We start from the raw sequence: 14,927 nt of genomic DNA, 5'->3' as shown, positions 1-14,927 counted from the left end.
AGAATAACTTTTTAACCGTTACCCGTAGAAAATTATTTTTTCATATTTAGAAAGACTGAATTTATATACACCTTTAGAAAGAAAAACAATTGTCCTAGGACAATTAGGGACGAAGTTAGCCCCCCCCCCCGCCGTTTTTTTAATTCACATGTTCTTGCAAAATAATTTTGCAATATTTAGAATTATTTTTTGTCATTTTTTTTAATTAAATTAATAGTGTAAATTTTCTTCTTTCCTAAACTCTCCAAAGTATTACTGTAATTTCATCATTTTCTGACTTATAGTGTTGCAAAAAAAATTTATTTGAGATAAACAAATTAAATAACTTTTAAACTATTTGACTAATTGCTTTGAAATTTAGGGTATGATTTAAGCACCAGAAGTCTCAGCATTCCGTGTAATAAGAAGATTCTAAATAAATTTTATCAATTATTTTGCAATTTTCTAAGCAACCAATAAGGATAGACATATTCAGCGAACGCCATATTGAAGATTTTTATACGATTTATGAGTTTCTTACTCTCAAATTTGTTTAAAGTGCTCAACTTTTTGGTAATAGACGAACAAAGCGAGAATTTACCGTTTTTTGATCTTCATTTGTTTATAACTATGTATATCATCAAAATCGGCTGCAGGAAACATATAGGTTATTATTATAGATGTCCATACTACTCAAAAAATTTGGTTTTGGCCTGGAGGGGGTTGTGACACCAACAGGATATTTTTTTCCTTATTTCTCTGAACTAACGGGACCCCCTATGTTGCGACTAGAGTATATAGAAAACAGTTGTTTTTAGAACTCTTTAGCGACGTGTTAGATGTTAGTATATTTGTAGATTACTGTCAAAGGCCGATATGATAAACCAAAAAAGAAGATGTATTTGGTGATATTTCTAGTGACTTTCTTGGGTCTGAATCTGTTTTTTAGTTTACTCCCTCTGGTTTAAAAACAAAGCATAGTATTAATTTATTTTTACTTTCGTCATAAATGATAAAAGATTACGTATTTTGTGGGTCACCTAACCCACAAACACTCGATAAAAGATAATCTCTTGTTTACTAATTATAAGTGGCTAATACTGATCTATTAAAAAATATAAATTATAAACATATTAGATTTTGACAATGGTGATTCTTATGCATTGGCGCCATTATATTTATTTCTTTATTTATTTATTATAATTTTCCTAGTGGGCACTCACATTTTTCTGGATTACAGAACTGGGAGCTTGACGATAACACTACTAACATTTACTCTTTCGTTCGATTTCATTTGTTTTGCTAATTTTTTAATGCTTTGCTTTCTGTTTATTTATTTTTAGATGGCTTTAAAGAAAGAACTTGCTGAAGCCACAGAATCGACGCCAGTATGTATTTGGTTCTTTTTCATTTATTTCATTCTTTTTTTTTCTTTTTTATGTCGGTAATGGTGATTCATTCCATACAGCACTCGATAGGCATTGTTAAATTAATTTATCCAGATTTTGCTTTTATTATTATTAAATTCCAAATAACAATGTCTATCGACTTATACCATAAAGCTACTAATATTAGTAGATATATGCTTTCTGTCAAGAAAATTGTCAAATTTTATTTTAGTGACATTTACTTTTGTTTAAAAAAATCACCTGACTTGTAAATAAAAAAATTGCTGCTTTAAGCTCGATGGATAGAATCCAGATTTGTTAATTAGTTTACAGATTTAATTTGTTTCAATGTTGACAATATTCTAAAGTTTGAAATTGGTAATTCCTTTTTTGTATAGATAGTAGACCTGTAATTTTTAACACTTTTTTATTGCTAAGCATCCCTTTTCTTTTATAATTTTTATATAAATATGACCTTCATGTTTAAAATTGTATTTCTCAACATTATTTGTAGTACTTTTTCTATACTCCTCAGTCGTACTATGATATACAGGGTGTCCCGAAAAGATTGGTCATAAATTATACCACAGATTCTGGGGTCAAAAATAGGTTGATTGAACCTCACTTACCTATATACAATAGTGCACACAAAAAAAATTAAAGCCCTTTGAAGTTACAAATTGAAAATCGATTTTTTTTCATATATCGAAAACTCTTAGTGATTTTTTATTGAAAATGGGCATGTGGAATTTTTATGGCAGCAACATCTTAAAAAATTAAAGTGAAATTTGTGCACCCCATAAAAATTTTATGGTGGTTTTGTTTCCTTAAACCCCAGAAACTTTTGTATACGTTCCAATTCAATTATTATTGTGGCACCATTAGTTAAACACAATGTTTTTAAAAAAAATTTGCCTCTTAGTATTTTTTTGATAAGCCAGTGTTTATCGAGATATTTTGAATATTTGTCGAATCCACCACATATTTGTATATGGTTAAGTATGATTATAGACACCTGTTAATAATCTGAAAATGTGTTTATAACTTACATTTTTAGGTATATTTTGAAAAAGAAGCCACATCTCGATAACAGGTGACTTATCAAAAAAAGACTAAGAGACAAAAAAGTTTTAAAAACACTGTGTTTACCTAATGGTACCACAATAATAGTTTAATTGGAACGTACACAAACATTTGGGGGGTTTAAAGGAACAAATCCCCCATACAATTTTTATTTAAATATATTAAAAAAAGAAGCCGCATCTCGATAAAAACTGACGTATCGAAAAAATACTAAGAGGCATAAAAGTTTTAAAGACCTTGTGTTTAACTAATGGTACCACAATAATGAATTAATTGGAAGGTATACAAAAGTTTGGGGGGGGGGGGTTTAAGGGAACAAAAACCCCATAAAATTTTTTGGGATGGACAAATTTTACTATAATTTTGTTCTAAGATGTTCCAGCCATAAGAATGATACATTGTCCATTTTCAATAAAAAATCTCTAATAGTTTTCGATATATTGAAAAAAATCAATTTTCATTCTGTAACTCAAAGGGCTGTAACTTTTTTTATGATCACAATTGTACTAAGGTAAGTTAGGTTCAACCGAACTATTTTTGACCCCAGAATGTGTGGTATAATTTATGACCAATCTTTTCTGGACACCCTGTATAATTAATATAGACACACCTTCAGTTTTAGAGTTCTTTAATTTTGTTAATATAGGAGCATTTAATATTTCTTCTGTAATCTGTTTAACAATTATTATAATAATCAATTTCCGAATTGCAATAACATTATAGGTGCCCAAATACTAATATTACTAACATTTTTGCTTGATACAGCCGAAAATGTATACTTCTTTAGAGTATAATTATATTTTCAACTGAAAAATAACAAAGCCACCGGTTCTGATAATCTCCCTGTTGCTTTTTTTTTAATGGTGGCACAACTCTTTTGAAACATATTCACCAATTAATAGGTACCTGAAATCTGGCAACAAAAAGAAACACCCGCAGACTAGAAATTAGACATACTGTGTTCACTTTACAAAAGGGGAGACATGATAGTGTGTGACAATTATGGAGGCATCACTTTACTCAATATAGCATACAAAGTACTGTCCAACGTATTGTACAAAAGATGCCCCCCTACGCCGAACTAAACAATTAGAAGAATAATAATTGACGAATTAGAACTAAACAATTAAAGTGACCGTCTAGAAAACAGTGACAATAAGACCAGTGCTAACGTATGGAGCAGAAACGTGGTCACTTACACAGAAGGACCAAGAACTGCTTAAGCGTTTCGAACGAAAAATCCTAAAAAAATATATGGAGGAATAAAGGAACAAGGTTTGTGGCGCAGGCGTTGCAACTTTGAGTTGTATAGTCCTCTTTTGGGCAATCGTTTTTTCCTTTTGCTATCGTTCCTGCGTGTTAGGCAGAGGCGTAGCTACCGCCGTATCAGCCGTATCAATTATACGGGGCCCCCGACATTCAGGGGCCCCAGTGCGGCGTGTCGAAACAGAATTCCATTTACAAAGATTGAACAAAATATTCTACAATTATTTCACTATTAAAACGCTTTTGAAACAGTGTATATTGTTTGGATATCAACATTTTGGTGTAATGGATTCTTTATATATGCCTATATAAATCATATTTATCTATTTTTTATTCTCCGCCCCATAAGAACAGAGCTTTTTTGTTTTCAAGCTACCTTTCATTGTCAATTCCATTGGCTGTGTGTGAGTTATGGTATAATGAATGTATAATGCCAAATTGCAATTTTTGTAATCGCTTTATCTTTGAATATTTGAAACAGTATGTATTGTTTGGATATATTTTCGTGTATTCTATTCTTTATCTATAATTGTATTTATGTATATCTACACTTCCCCAAGAAATTACCGCACCACCTTAAACATTGGTCATTTTTAATGTCTCATATTTCCTAAACTTGCTATTCGATTTAAGTGATTTTTTTAATATGTTATAGCCGTATTCTTGAACAATCTCGCTGTAATAATATTGTTGCTAGACAGGTAAATTGTCATTGTATACCGGCTGTATACCAAAAAAACTGATTTTTTCTCAAAGTTAGCGTCACTCTGTGGAATATTGTAGCATTTATAAAATACTGAAATTAAAACCCAACTACAGCCTGATTTTTCCTTAACCCGCGAGTAGTCGCGTGGTGAGATAGAATCTCAATTTTTATGCTTTTTCGCGATAACTTGATGAAAAATTTTGCAATTTTGAAAAAATTTCGCAAGTGCCTCGAGGAAGGGTGTAGTAATGCGTAGGAATTTTTTTGTCTTCTTCTTCTTTTTGTGGAATTTATTGCTTTGGGGAGAGCCAATTAGCTTTAACCCGCGAGTAGTCGCGCCGTTAGATAGAATCTCACATTTTATCCTTTTTCGTAATACAGTAAAACCTGTCAGTAACGGCCACTAAAAATGAAATAAATATTGGCCGATATAGAAAGGTGGCCGCTATAGAAAGGTGGCTGGCTATTGCCAGTATTTGTAGTCTACATATAATTGGTTTGGGAAATTTTTAAACTGGCCGTTAGGACAGGTGGCCGATGTTGGCAGGTGGCCGTTAACACAGGTTTTACTGTACAGAAAAAATTTGTCAGTAACGGCCACTAAAAATGAAAGAACTATTGGCCGATATAGAAAGGTGGACGGTATTGCCAGTTTTTGTAGTCTACATATAATTGGTTTGGGAAATTTTTAAACTGGCCGTTAGGACAGGTGGCCGATGTTGGCAGGTGGCCGTTAACACAGGTTTTTTTAATAAAATTGTTAGAAATATATATTTTTAATATAAAAAATAGATAAAAATAGTATAAAATAAAAATTTGTTTTAAATTCGTATTTTGAGATAGAATCTCACAGTATCGCGGTGTGCAAGTACTTGGAAGGGAAACGAGAAACGACCGTGCGCGAGTCGCGGAGAATATTGCAACTATCTTAAATAATTCATATTGTCAGTTGAAATTGTCAAATTGACGTATATTTCATACCTTCTGTCATTGATGCAGAAAAATTATATATTGCTCCACAATATTGATATGATATGCAATTATTATATAAAGGTAAATTTAATTAATTGTATTTTGCTTGCAGTACTGCATTTTAATAACTAATTTTATTTACTACATACAATTGTTTACGTTTGCATAGCATAACCTGCATCTTATTTTTTCTTCTTATTATTTTTTTGGACTATGGCCTTGACAATTATCCAGCAACCAGGACGAATATAATTGGCCAATATAATTAAAAGTGCGAATAAAAGTACAGAGCGTAGAAATAGAGGTCGCTTTGCCGAACTTGCACGGTCCCAATCGACGTTACAGAAGTGAGCGCGACTACTCCCGGGTTAATATTCTATTATTTTATTCATTCGCTTATGTAGGATAGTAAAAAAGTTAGGTAATACTTTAACAACTACTAGTCTTATTTTTCATTAATACAGGGTGTTTTTAAATAAGTATGGCAGACTTTAAGGGTTAATTCTGCATGAAAAAATAATGACAGTTTGCTTCATAAACATATGTCCGCAAATGCTTCGTTTCCGAGAAAGGGGGTGTTGATATTTTTCTTACAAACTGACGATTTATGTATTGCTCTAAAACCCGTTGATATGTGCAAATGAAAGTTGGTGGGTTTTAAGAGGTAGTTATTGTGCATTTTTTAACATACAATTAAAAAATTTATGTTCACCATTGGCGCACATACGGATCATATTACCCGTATGCGCGCAAATGATGAATATTAAATTCCTAATTGTATAACAAAAATGCGCAATAACTGCCTCTTAAAACCCACCAAAATTCATTTGCATATTTTGACCGGTTTTAGGGCAATAAATAAATCGTCAGTTTGTAAGAAAAATTTTAACACCCCATATCTCGGAAACGAAGAATTTGCGGACATACGTTTATAAAGCAAACTGTCATTATTTTTTTCATGCAGAATTATTACTCCTTAGAGTTTGCCTTACTTATTTAAAAACACCCTGTATATTGACGAAAAACAAGACTAGTTGTTAAAGTACTTAACGTTTTTATTATCCAACATAAGCGAATGAATCAAAAAACAGAATGTTAAGAAAACATGAGGCTATATTATGTAGTTGGGTTTTAATTTCAGTATTTTATAAATGCTAAAATATTCCACAGGGTCACGCGAACTTTGAGAAAAATCAAAGTTTGATTGGTACACCCGGTATACAATGACAATTTACCTGTCTAGCAACAATATTATTACAGCGATATTGTTAAAGAATAAGGCTATAACATATTTAAAAAATTACTGAAATCGGACAACAGCTGTTATGAAATTCGAGACCTCAAAAAAGACCTACTTTTAAGGTGGTACGTTAATTTATTGGAGAAGTGTGTTTGCCGGCCGCTCGCCGTTATACCATAAGCACAGAGCTTTTTTCTTTGTTTAAGCTCATTTTCAATGTCCATTCATCCTTGCATTGAAAAAACTGAATCTGTTTTCAAACAATGAGTCTCGACAATTCAAATCGATTTTTCGAGTTTGGTTTATTAGAGTTTATTAGGTTTATTATTATTATCTATATTTGGGTGTTATACGCAGAACTTATTAGTTCCTAAGGTTGTATTGTGTATATTGCGAATTATTTAAATTTTGCAATAACTTGTTTTGTTTTATTTCATTATCTTTTATTTTGTATCTACCAATATTGACAATTTATGTAATTTCAGTAAACTGTATTTGTTATTGTTTTTTTCTGACTTTTTGTAAGCTTTGTCCATAAGATGGTAAAATTTTCAGTGACAATAAAACATATTTCTATTCTATTCTATACAAGCGTTTTTGCTTCTTTTGTCTCAGGGGAAAAAGGGCCCCACGACAAACTTTGATATGGGACCCCCGTGGGGCTAGCTACGCCACTGGTGTTAGGACAAAATGCTATTTGAAGTGCAATCCCCCGAATTTGCCAGCTCTCTGGAGCATCGCTTAGGCAACACTTCTTCCTGAACCGTGCACCTCTAGGAAGATAGTGTTATACTCAGGGATTAGAGATAGTAGTGTGAGTGTCTGGAAATTTTTTGATTGAGCATGTGTGTGTGTTTGTGTGCCATATTAAATAAAATCTAAAGTGCAGTTAATGATATAACTGCACCCCTGTCATGTTTTCAACTGCTTGGGCGTTTATTCGGTTACCTTATTCATATCTGTCCTGTGTATCCATAAATAAGAACATTTTTCCTATTAACAATTTGGACGACCCTTGTAGGAATGAAAACTTTCACACCGACTCAGTTCAAAGCTCCCCCTCCGCATAGACTCAGATTAGAATGAATTAACCATCTACTAAGAAAAATTATGTCCAGAAGACAAGTGTCTGCCAATGAATACATCTTTGGATTGATACACATTTTGCATTTTTTGTGTACCTATTCTAGTGAAGGCGTAGGTTTTTGAAAAGGTTGTATTAGATCTAAAATACTCTTAATTATAGTCTAAGATCCGAATATAGATCGATCTGTACCTATCTGCTTGCCGGATGAAACATTGTTTCTATTAAATTTCATACATAGACAAATATTTCTAGCATAGGTTGTCTATCAAAATCGTGTCATAGCTATGCTTAAGAAAAGGTTGAAATCAATATTTCAAGCACATTTTTTTTTAATTATGGTAGAATTATTTTATTTTTAAATTAAATAGGCATATTCAGTACAATTCATAGACTATTCAAGAAAAAATTCAAAGAAAAATATTGAAAAATAAGACAACGGTGGCAAATTTTTGAAGACACATCAAAATATAATGAATTTTGCGGTGGACATCAGAACTCATCATTAGCTCATGGTAAACAAAAAAGAATGTGTGTGTACTTTGTACGCACGTAAGAAGTTATACTTCTATTATATGATTTCAACGAAATAAATATACTTTAAACAGTTTTTTTTATTTTATTTAAATACTAAAATAATTTTAATGCTTACCACTTTCCAAAATAAAAAAAAAGAATAGGAATTGTCCGGATTTGAACCCAAGACCTCTCGATCTCTAGCCGAATGCTATACCAATAACGCTTCGAGCTCTCTATTTACATAGTCTCGGGCATAATGACAATGCACGGTAACAAACAGACGAAGTGAAGTATAATAAATATAAATGTTTTAATAATACTTATCTTACTCCCGAGGAAGACAAATTTAAAGACACAAAAATCATAATAAATATATTTACTAAAAACATTAATAATAATATATTCTTTTCAAACCTTTTTTTTTGTACTGATATATTTATACAAACTTGTTTATACTGTCTGATACTGTTTTATCGACTTTTGACTTTTTGATATCACTCGGAAGTCAAAACAACGAATTTTTCTTGGAAAAAAGGGTGAAAATCAACATATTTATTATTTTTAAACAAAATATAAGCATAAAACAAAAAATATATCGACAACGTTACCTTAAGGAATGTCTAAAGAAAATATGTACAAAATTCCAAGTGGTTCGGTCAAGTAGTTTTTGAGTTACAATGTCTACAGCCTTTAAAAAAAAAGCAGTTTTGAGGGAAAAGCGGTTAAAGTATGTATTGTCAACTTTTATTTTCAATTTCATTTTTGTCTGTCAAATCGTAAAATGTTGCACACCGGAATATCTTTTTGAATCGCGGAATAACTTACAGAAGAAAATGAGAACAGCTGTTGACCGTTGTTCACTACGTTCTAGCGTGCTGGCGCGAGCCTGCTGCAAAGCGAGTCGAAGGTAGGGATTCAACACTATCTCCCTACCTCCCTGCCTTCGACTCGCTTTGTGGCAAGTTCGCGCCAACGCGCTTGAGCGTAGTGAGAAACGATCAACAGCTGTTCTCATTTTCGTTTGAAAATTACTCCGTGATTCAAGAACATATTCCGATGTGCATCACTTTACGATTTGACAGACAAAAAGAAATTGAAAATAAAAGTTGACAATACTTTAAACGCGTTTTTCTCAAAACTGCTTTTTTCAAAGGCTGTAGACATTGTAACTCAAATCTACTGACCAACTTACCTGGAATTTCGTAGATATTTTCTTTAGACATTCCTTGAGGTAACGCTGTCGAGATATTTCTTGTTTTATGCTTATTTTTTGTTTAACAATAATAAATATGTTGATTTTCATCCTTTTTGCAAAAAAAATTCGTTGTTTTGATTTCTGAGTGATATCAAATAGTCAAAATTCGATAAAACTAAAAAAACTCGACAGCGTTACCTCAGAAAGCTCATAAGCTAATAAAACCTTTTTGAATTATTTGTTTACCATGATCCAACGATGAGTTCTGATGTCCACCGCAAAATTTATGGCTTTTTGACGTGTCTTTAAAAATTTGCCACCGTTGGCTTATTTTTCAATATTTTCCTTGAATTTTTTCTTAAATAGTCTATGAATTGTACTGAATATGCCTATTTAATTTAAAATAATTCTACCAAACAGGATTTTGATAGGCAACCCAAGCTAGGCAGAAACCAAGAGGATACTCAGAACATCAGAAATGAGAACGTTGAGGTCAATAACGGGGAAAACACTGAGAGACAGAATACCGAACGACAGAATAAGAGATCTCTGTAACATACAAGACATAGTATAGTGGGGAAGACAGGGAAAACGAGAGTGGAATCAGCATGTAACCAGAATGGACAGCCAGAGAATAGCCCGTATAGCCAGAGATTCAAAGCCAACAGGCAAGAGACCAATAGGAAGGCCCTTTAAAAGGAGGCGAGATAGCTGGCAGTCAACATCACAGCTACGAATACAAGCTCAAAATCGGTAAGGAACAGGCCAAGAGGCCTATTATAAGAAGAAGAAGAAGAATCCAAGCTAGAAATATTTGTCTATGTATGAAATTTAATAAAAACAATGTTTCATCCGACAAGCAGATGGGTACAGATCGACCTATATTCGGATCCCGTACTATTAGATATGAGTCTTTAGTCTTAATGATAAAATATGAGTCTTTAGTCTCAATGAGAATCTGATTGGTCACATTGGCTTTTGTTCATTATTTATAAATTTAGCACAGATTGAATCTGCGCTTTTTATGCGCTGATTTTATGCTTTGCCCTTGATTTACATAATTTTATTAATACAGGAATAGTAAATGTATTTACACATATGCATACTAATTTGACAATTTTCATATCTTCAGTATTAACGTATATTCTCTGGTCAATTTAGTTTAAAAATATTAATTTTTACAGTTTTACATGAATTTACGTTATACTTTAGATAATATGCAGCAGATTTTTAAATTTGAGTTACATTACCGGGTTTTCCGATAAGAAAAAGTGATAAAAATATATAAATATTACCTTTATCTGTCAAAGACCCCAGGTGTAATTTGGGGCTAAAAGTTTAGTATTATGCACGTACAATACTCCTCTAAAGTCTCCTTTCCTAACTATTTCTAAACCTTGACTTTGAATTAATACTTTTTGAGTAACTGAAGTAAGGCATCTTTTCATAGTTATCATGTTTTAGTGACATAATCAATAGAAAATGGTAGACGTGCGCCATTTTGTAAGATCATTTTAATTTCAGACGATTCACTTTTCTCGGCGCGCGAAGTGGCTATAACTTTAAAACCACCATAACTTTAAAAACTTAAAAACTTCTCTAGGCTTTCCTAATTGACTGATTTCAATTTTTCAAAGCGCGTTTGAAAGCTTGAGCTATTCTTTATGTTTAAACATTTTCGACTATCTAAAGTGCCTATTTTTGGCCTAGCATAATTAATTATGCAAATTTGCAATTTTTTGAGGACTCTGGATTAAAAAATTAGTATGCCAAAACTATTAAACCGATCCTAACGAAAATTAGCACACGTTTCAGTCGTATTATAGAGTTTTTCTATACGGAATATGAAAGCTGTAAGTTAAGTTTAAGGGGTCGAAAAGATTTAAATGGGAAGCTCCATTTTTTGGTCACTTTTTCCAATTTTTGCTATTTTTCAAACAGTAAGTGCTGTTTCACATTATAAGAATTTAAACGTGCGAGGGTTAGAACGCAGACGACATTCCAATGGTGGCGCATGTAATCATATGGAGCCTTTCTCACTAGACGGTGCTTGGAACGTTCGGTGAAGTCGCCGTGTTTATGCCGTCCCTCGCTTACAACAACAGACGGCAGCCGTGCCGTCTTTACGCACCCAGTAGCATAGGGGACTTAATGCATCCTTTCATATGATACTGTCGTTCAGTCGCACGAAGGTAGTTTCTTTGGTTGTTTGGTACATTATTTTCATTTACACTTTGTGGCTGTTTAAAGTAAGTGCATATATTTTATATTATGATGTCTCAGATTGATAGTGAAATATTAATAACATTAATTGAAGCGAGACCTGTTCATTGGGACAAAACAATAGAAATATATAAAGATAGAAACTTGACGAGAAATACTTGGAATGGTGTATGCCGTGCACTTAACAGTGCACGAATTAATTTGAATTAATTAATTTGACGAATTAGGTGATAAAGAAAAAAACACATTTTATAAGTACAGCAAAATTAATTATATGTTACTGATAACAACAGTAATTAAAATTGCTAACACATTTAAAACGAGGGGAAACAACATTTAAAAATGAATGGATGACAGAGGGTCTTTTAAATTCTGTACATGAAAAACATAGATTGTAATGTTGTTTCTTTGTGGAATTTTTATAATAAACTAGTCTAAATGGGAAATAAGCCACAATTTAACCAAAAAACCAAAAAATATAATTTTATTAACGTTTCGACGCCCAAATCGGATGTCGAAACGTTAATAAAATTATTTTTTTAGTTCAATTGTGGCTTATTTCCCATTTAGAATAGTTTATTATGATTGTATGAGCTAATTAGATGAGCTAATCCAAGATTCCGCAAATAACTTAGTAGAACAACGATTATAAAAACAAATTAAGGCTTTTAATTAAAAACATAAGAAATAATAACTGACAAAATAGAAATTGTAAATGAATTAAATAGGCATTACAGTACATTAGGACAAAAGTATGGACAAAAAATACCCATTTGTAATATACATCGTAATGATACATATCGGACATCGTATCATGTACCTACCTCAGCCACAAAGTGTAAATAAAAATAATATACCAAACAACGCAGCAAAATATCTTCGTGCGGCTCAATTCTTATTGTGTAAAAAGGATAGGTGCGTCAAACCTATCGCACGAGAAAACCCTCGCACGTTCAAAATTCTTATAATGTGAAACAGCACTAATAATTAAATTATCAATAATTTCTAGCTAGTCAAATATTATTTAAAATTGAAAAACGAAACTTTTACCTTGTATTTATTTTTTTTTGTTGGAGCAATATTTCTCGAGTTATAGGCGACAATATGGGCACAAAAAGCAAAATTTTCAGTTTTTTTTCAGATTTTGTTAAATACAAAATTAATCACAATGTTTGTAACTGGTGCTTATCGTGATTATTAATAGAAGGTATATCCTGAAGTGATTCCAGCAAAAAATAGACTCCTAGAGAAAATGACTAAACCGAATATATTGGTGGAAGGAACAGAAAGAAACGAAGTGTGAAACATAAATAAAGATAAAGAAAAGGTGAACCATCCGAACACATAAGCATTAAACAAGGAGTTAGACAGGGATGCATTTTGTCGCCTACGCTGTTCATAGTAATAATAGATTGGATAATGAAGCAGACCGAAAATAAAAGAACAGGACTACAATAGGGATTATTTAACAAATTAGAGAACCTAGAATTTGCTGGCGACATATGTGCTGTGAGTTTTTATTGAATCTCAACAGTACCGAAAAGGATTTAATTATTACCCTTTGCCTAATTGGACATAGGTGAATATTTTAGGACCACACGCATATGTCCCCAAAGCATAGAGTCCTTCGATATTAACAAACTAGTGAACTTTTAGAGCGACTGGTTCTGAGAATTATTTGGTCTGGTTTTATAGTTACTAATAAACACGATATAAAGGATTGTGCAAACTAGAAATAAAGGTGTTAAGCGAACAAAACATTTATTAACAACAACGAGTTTAACAAATATGCGGAATTAACGATAAATTATTGTCTTAATAGCGAAAGACAGAGAGAGAGAGAGAGAGTAAAAGTCTTTAATCTAATTATTGCGGAGAACGTATTTTCATGGCGAAATTCACTAACACCTCGCCTTTAGAGAGGCTGGCCAGAGACTACTGTTTTTATTCTAAAACTGCATAGTATTTTGCTAAGGGTAAGAATGTCACAAGAGCGTATCCGTCTACCCTTGCGACCACCGAAGAAGCTAAACAGCAAAACCATATGTCCGCTTTATCTTTTCTGCTTAACACAACACTTAAAAACAAAATTCTTAAATCTCACTAGCAAATGGTACAGATTGTGCCAACAAATTTAAGAGCGATATCTTTATAAAAGCGAATTAATTTAACTGTTGTTTTCACAACAATATGCTTCATAACATCAAATAAACAACATATTATGCAAAATAAAACGACCAGATTAAAAGACATAGCAAAATTTGTTGGATTAAAAATAAACGCAAAGAAAACGAAACTACTCTCAAGCAAATAAACCAATGACGGATATATATACAGAGTGGGCCAAAAAAAACAGTCCACCTGGATATTTGGCAGTATTTGTTAGATTTTAAGGAAATGACGAAACAGGTCGATTTTTGATCTAAGTGGGACACATTTTTACGGTACATACATATGTCATATGTCAACCCCCTCCCTTCCAAATCCCCCACCCCTTATTTTTAAGTAGGGAATGGGGGTCGTGTGCTAGCTCATTTGAAAGTTTATTCAATTCTCTATTCAGTAATATTAACATTGACATAATTATTTATAAAAGACAATAATAAAAAGGGTATCCAAGAAAAATTATTTTGAATTAAATTAATTGACACAAAAAGAAGAATGTATGTAATTTATTTAACTCAAAATACATTCTACTGCTGACAGAAAAAAGAAAAAAATGTTTATTTGATAAATAAACGTTGTTTGTTGCTTAAATTCAATATTCAACCTACCAGGAGGCAGATATGTGGCAGCTTGAACATTGAAATTAAGCAAAAAGCAATGTTTATTTATCAAAAAACATTTTTTTCTGTTTTATGATAGCAGTAGAATGTATTTTGAATTAAATAAATTACATACAGTCTTCTTTTTGTGTCAATTAATTCAATTAACAAAAATTTTTTCTTGTACGCCCTGTATAAATAATTATGTTCTTCTTCTTCTTCTTCTTCTTCTTCTTCTTCTTCTTTTTGTATAGACATGACTCTGTCTGTTTTTTCAATGTGTTTCTAGTGAGTTGTCGTTCCATCGTTTTCGTGGTCTTCCCACTGATCGTCTTCCTATTGGGGAACCGTCTCTCGCTGTCCTGACTACCCTATTTGTTGTCATTCGGCTTATGTGGTCATTCCATTCTATTCTTCTGTTTCTTACCCAGTTATTAATGTTATCCACCTTGCATCTCCGTCGTATATCTGTACTTCTAGCTCTGTCCCATAGAGCCTTACCATCGA

At 32.3% G+C, this 14,927-nt stretch overlaps 1 protein-coding gene across 17 annotated transcripts in view; it reads left to right on the top strand.

The window, feature by feature from the left end:
• LOC114324805 (piezo-type mechanosensitive ion channel component) overlaps positions 1–14,927 on the top strand; it is a 369,243-nt gene that overhangs the window by 155,140 nt on the left and 199,176 nt on the right. For 13 of the 17 annotated variants that reach the window (XM_028272666.2, XM_028272664.2, XM_028272656.2 and 10 more), the window contains one exon: positions 1,323–1,367. The exons of the other annotated variants lie outside the window; for them this stretch is intronic. In XM_028272666.2, coding sequence (XP_028128467.1) covers positions 1,323–1,367 — 45 coding nt within the window. The remainder of the gene's footprint in view (positions 1–1,322; positions 1,368–14,927) is intronic. 17 annotated transcript variants of the gene reach the window in all.

The sequence above is a fragment of the Diabrotica virgifera genome, chromosome 4, assembly GCF_917563875.1.
Source record: "Diabrotica virgifera virgifera chromosome 4, PGI_DIABVI_V3a".
NCBI lineage: Eukaryota > Metazoa > Arthropoda > Insecta > Coleoptera > Chrysomelidae > Diabrotica > Diabrotica virgifera.
This window is presented reverse-complemented; position numbering and strand designations above follow the sequence as displayed.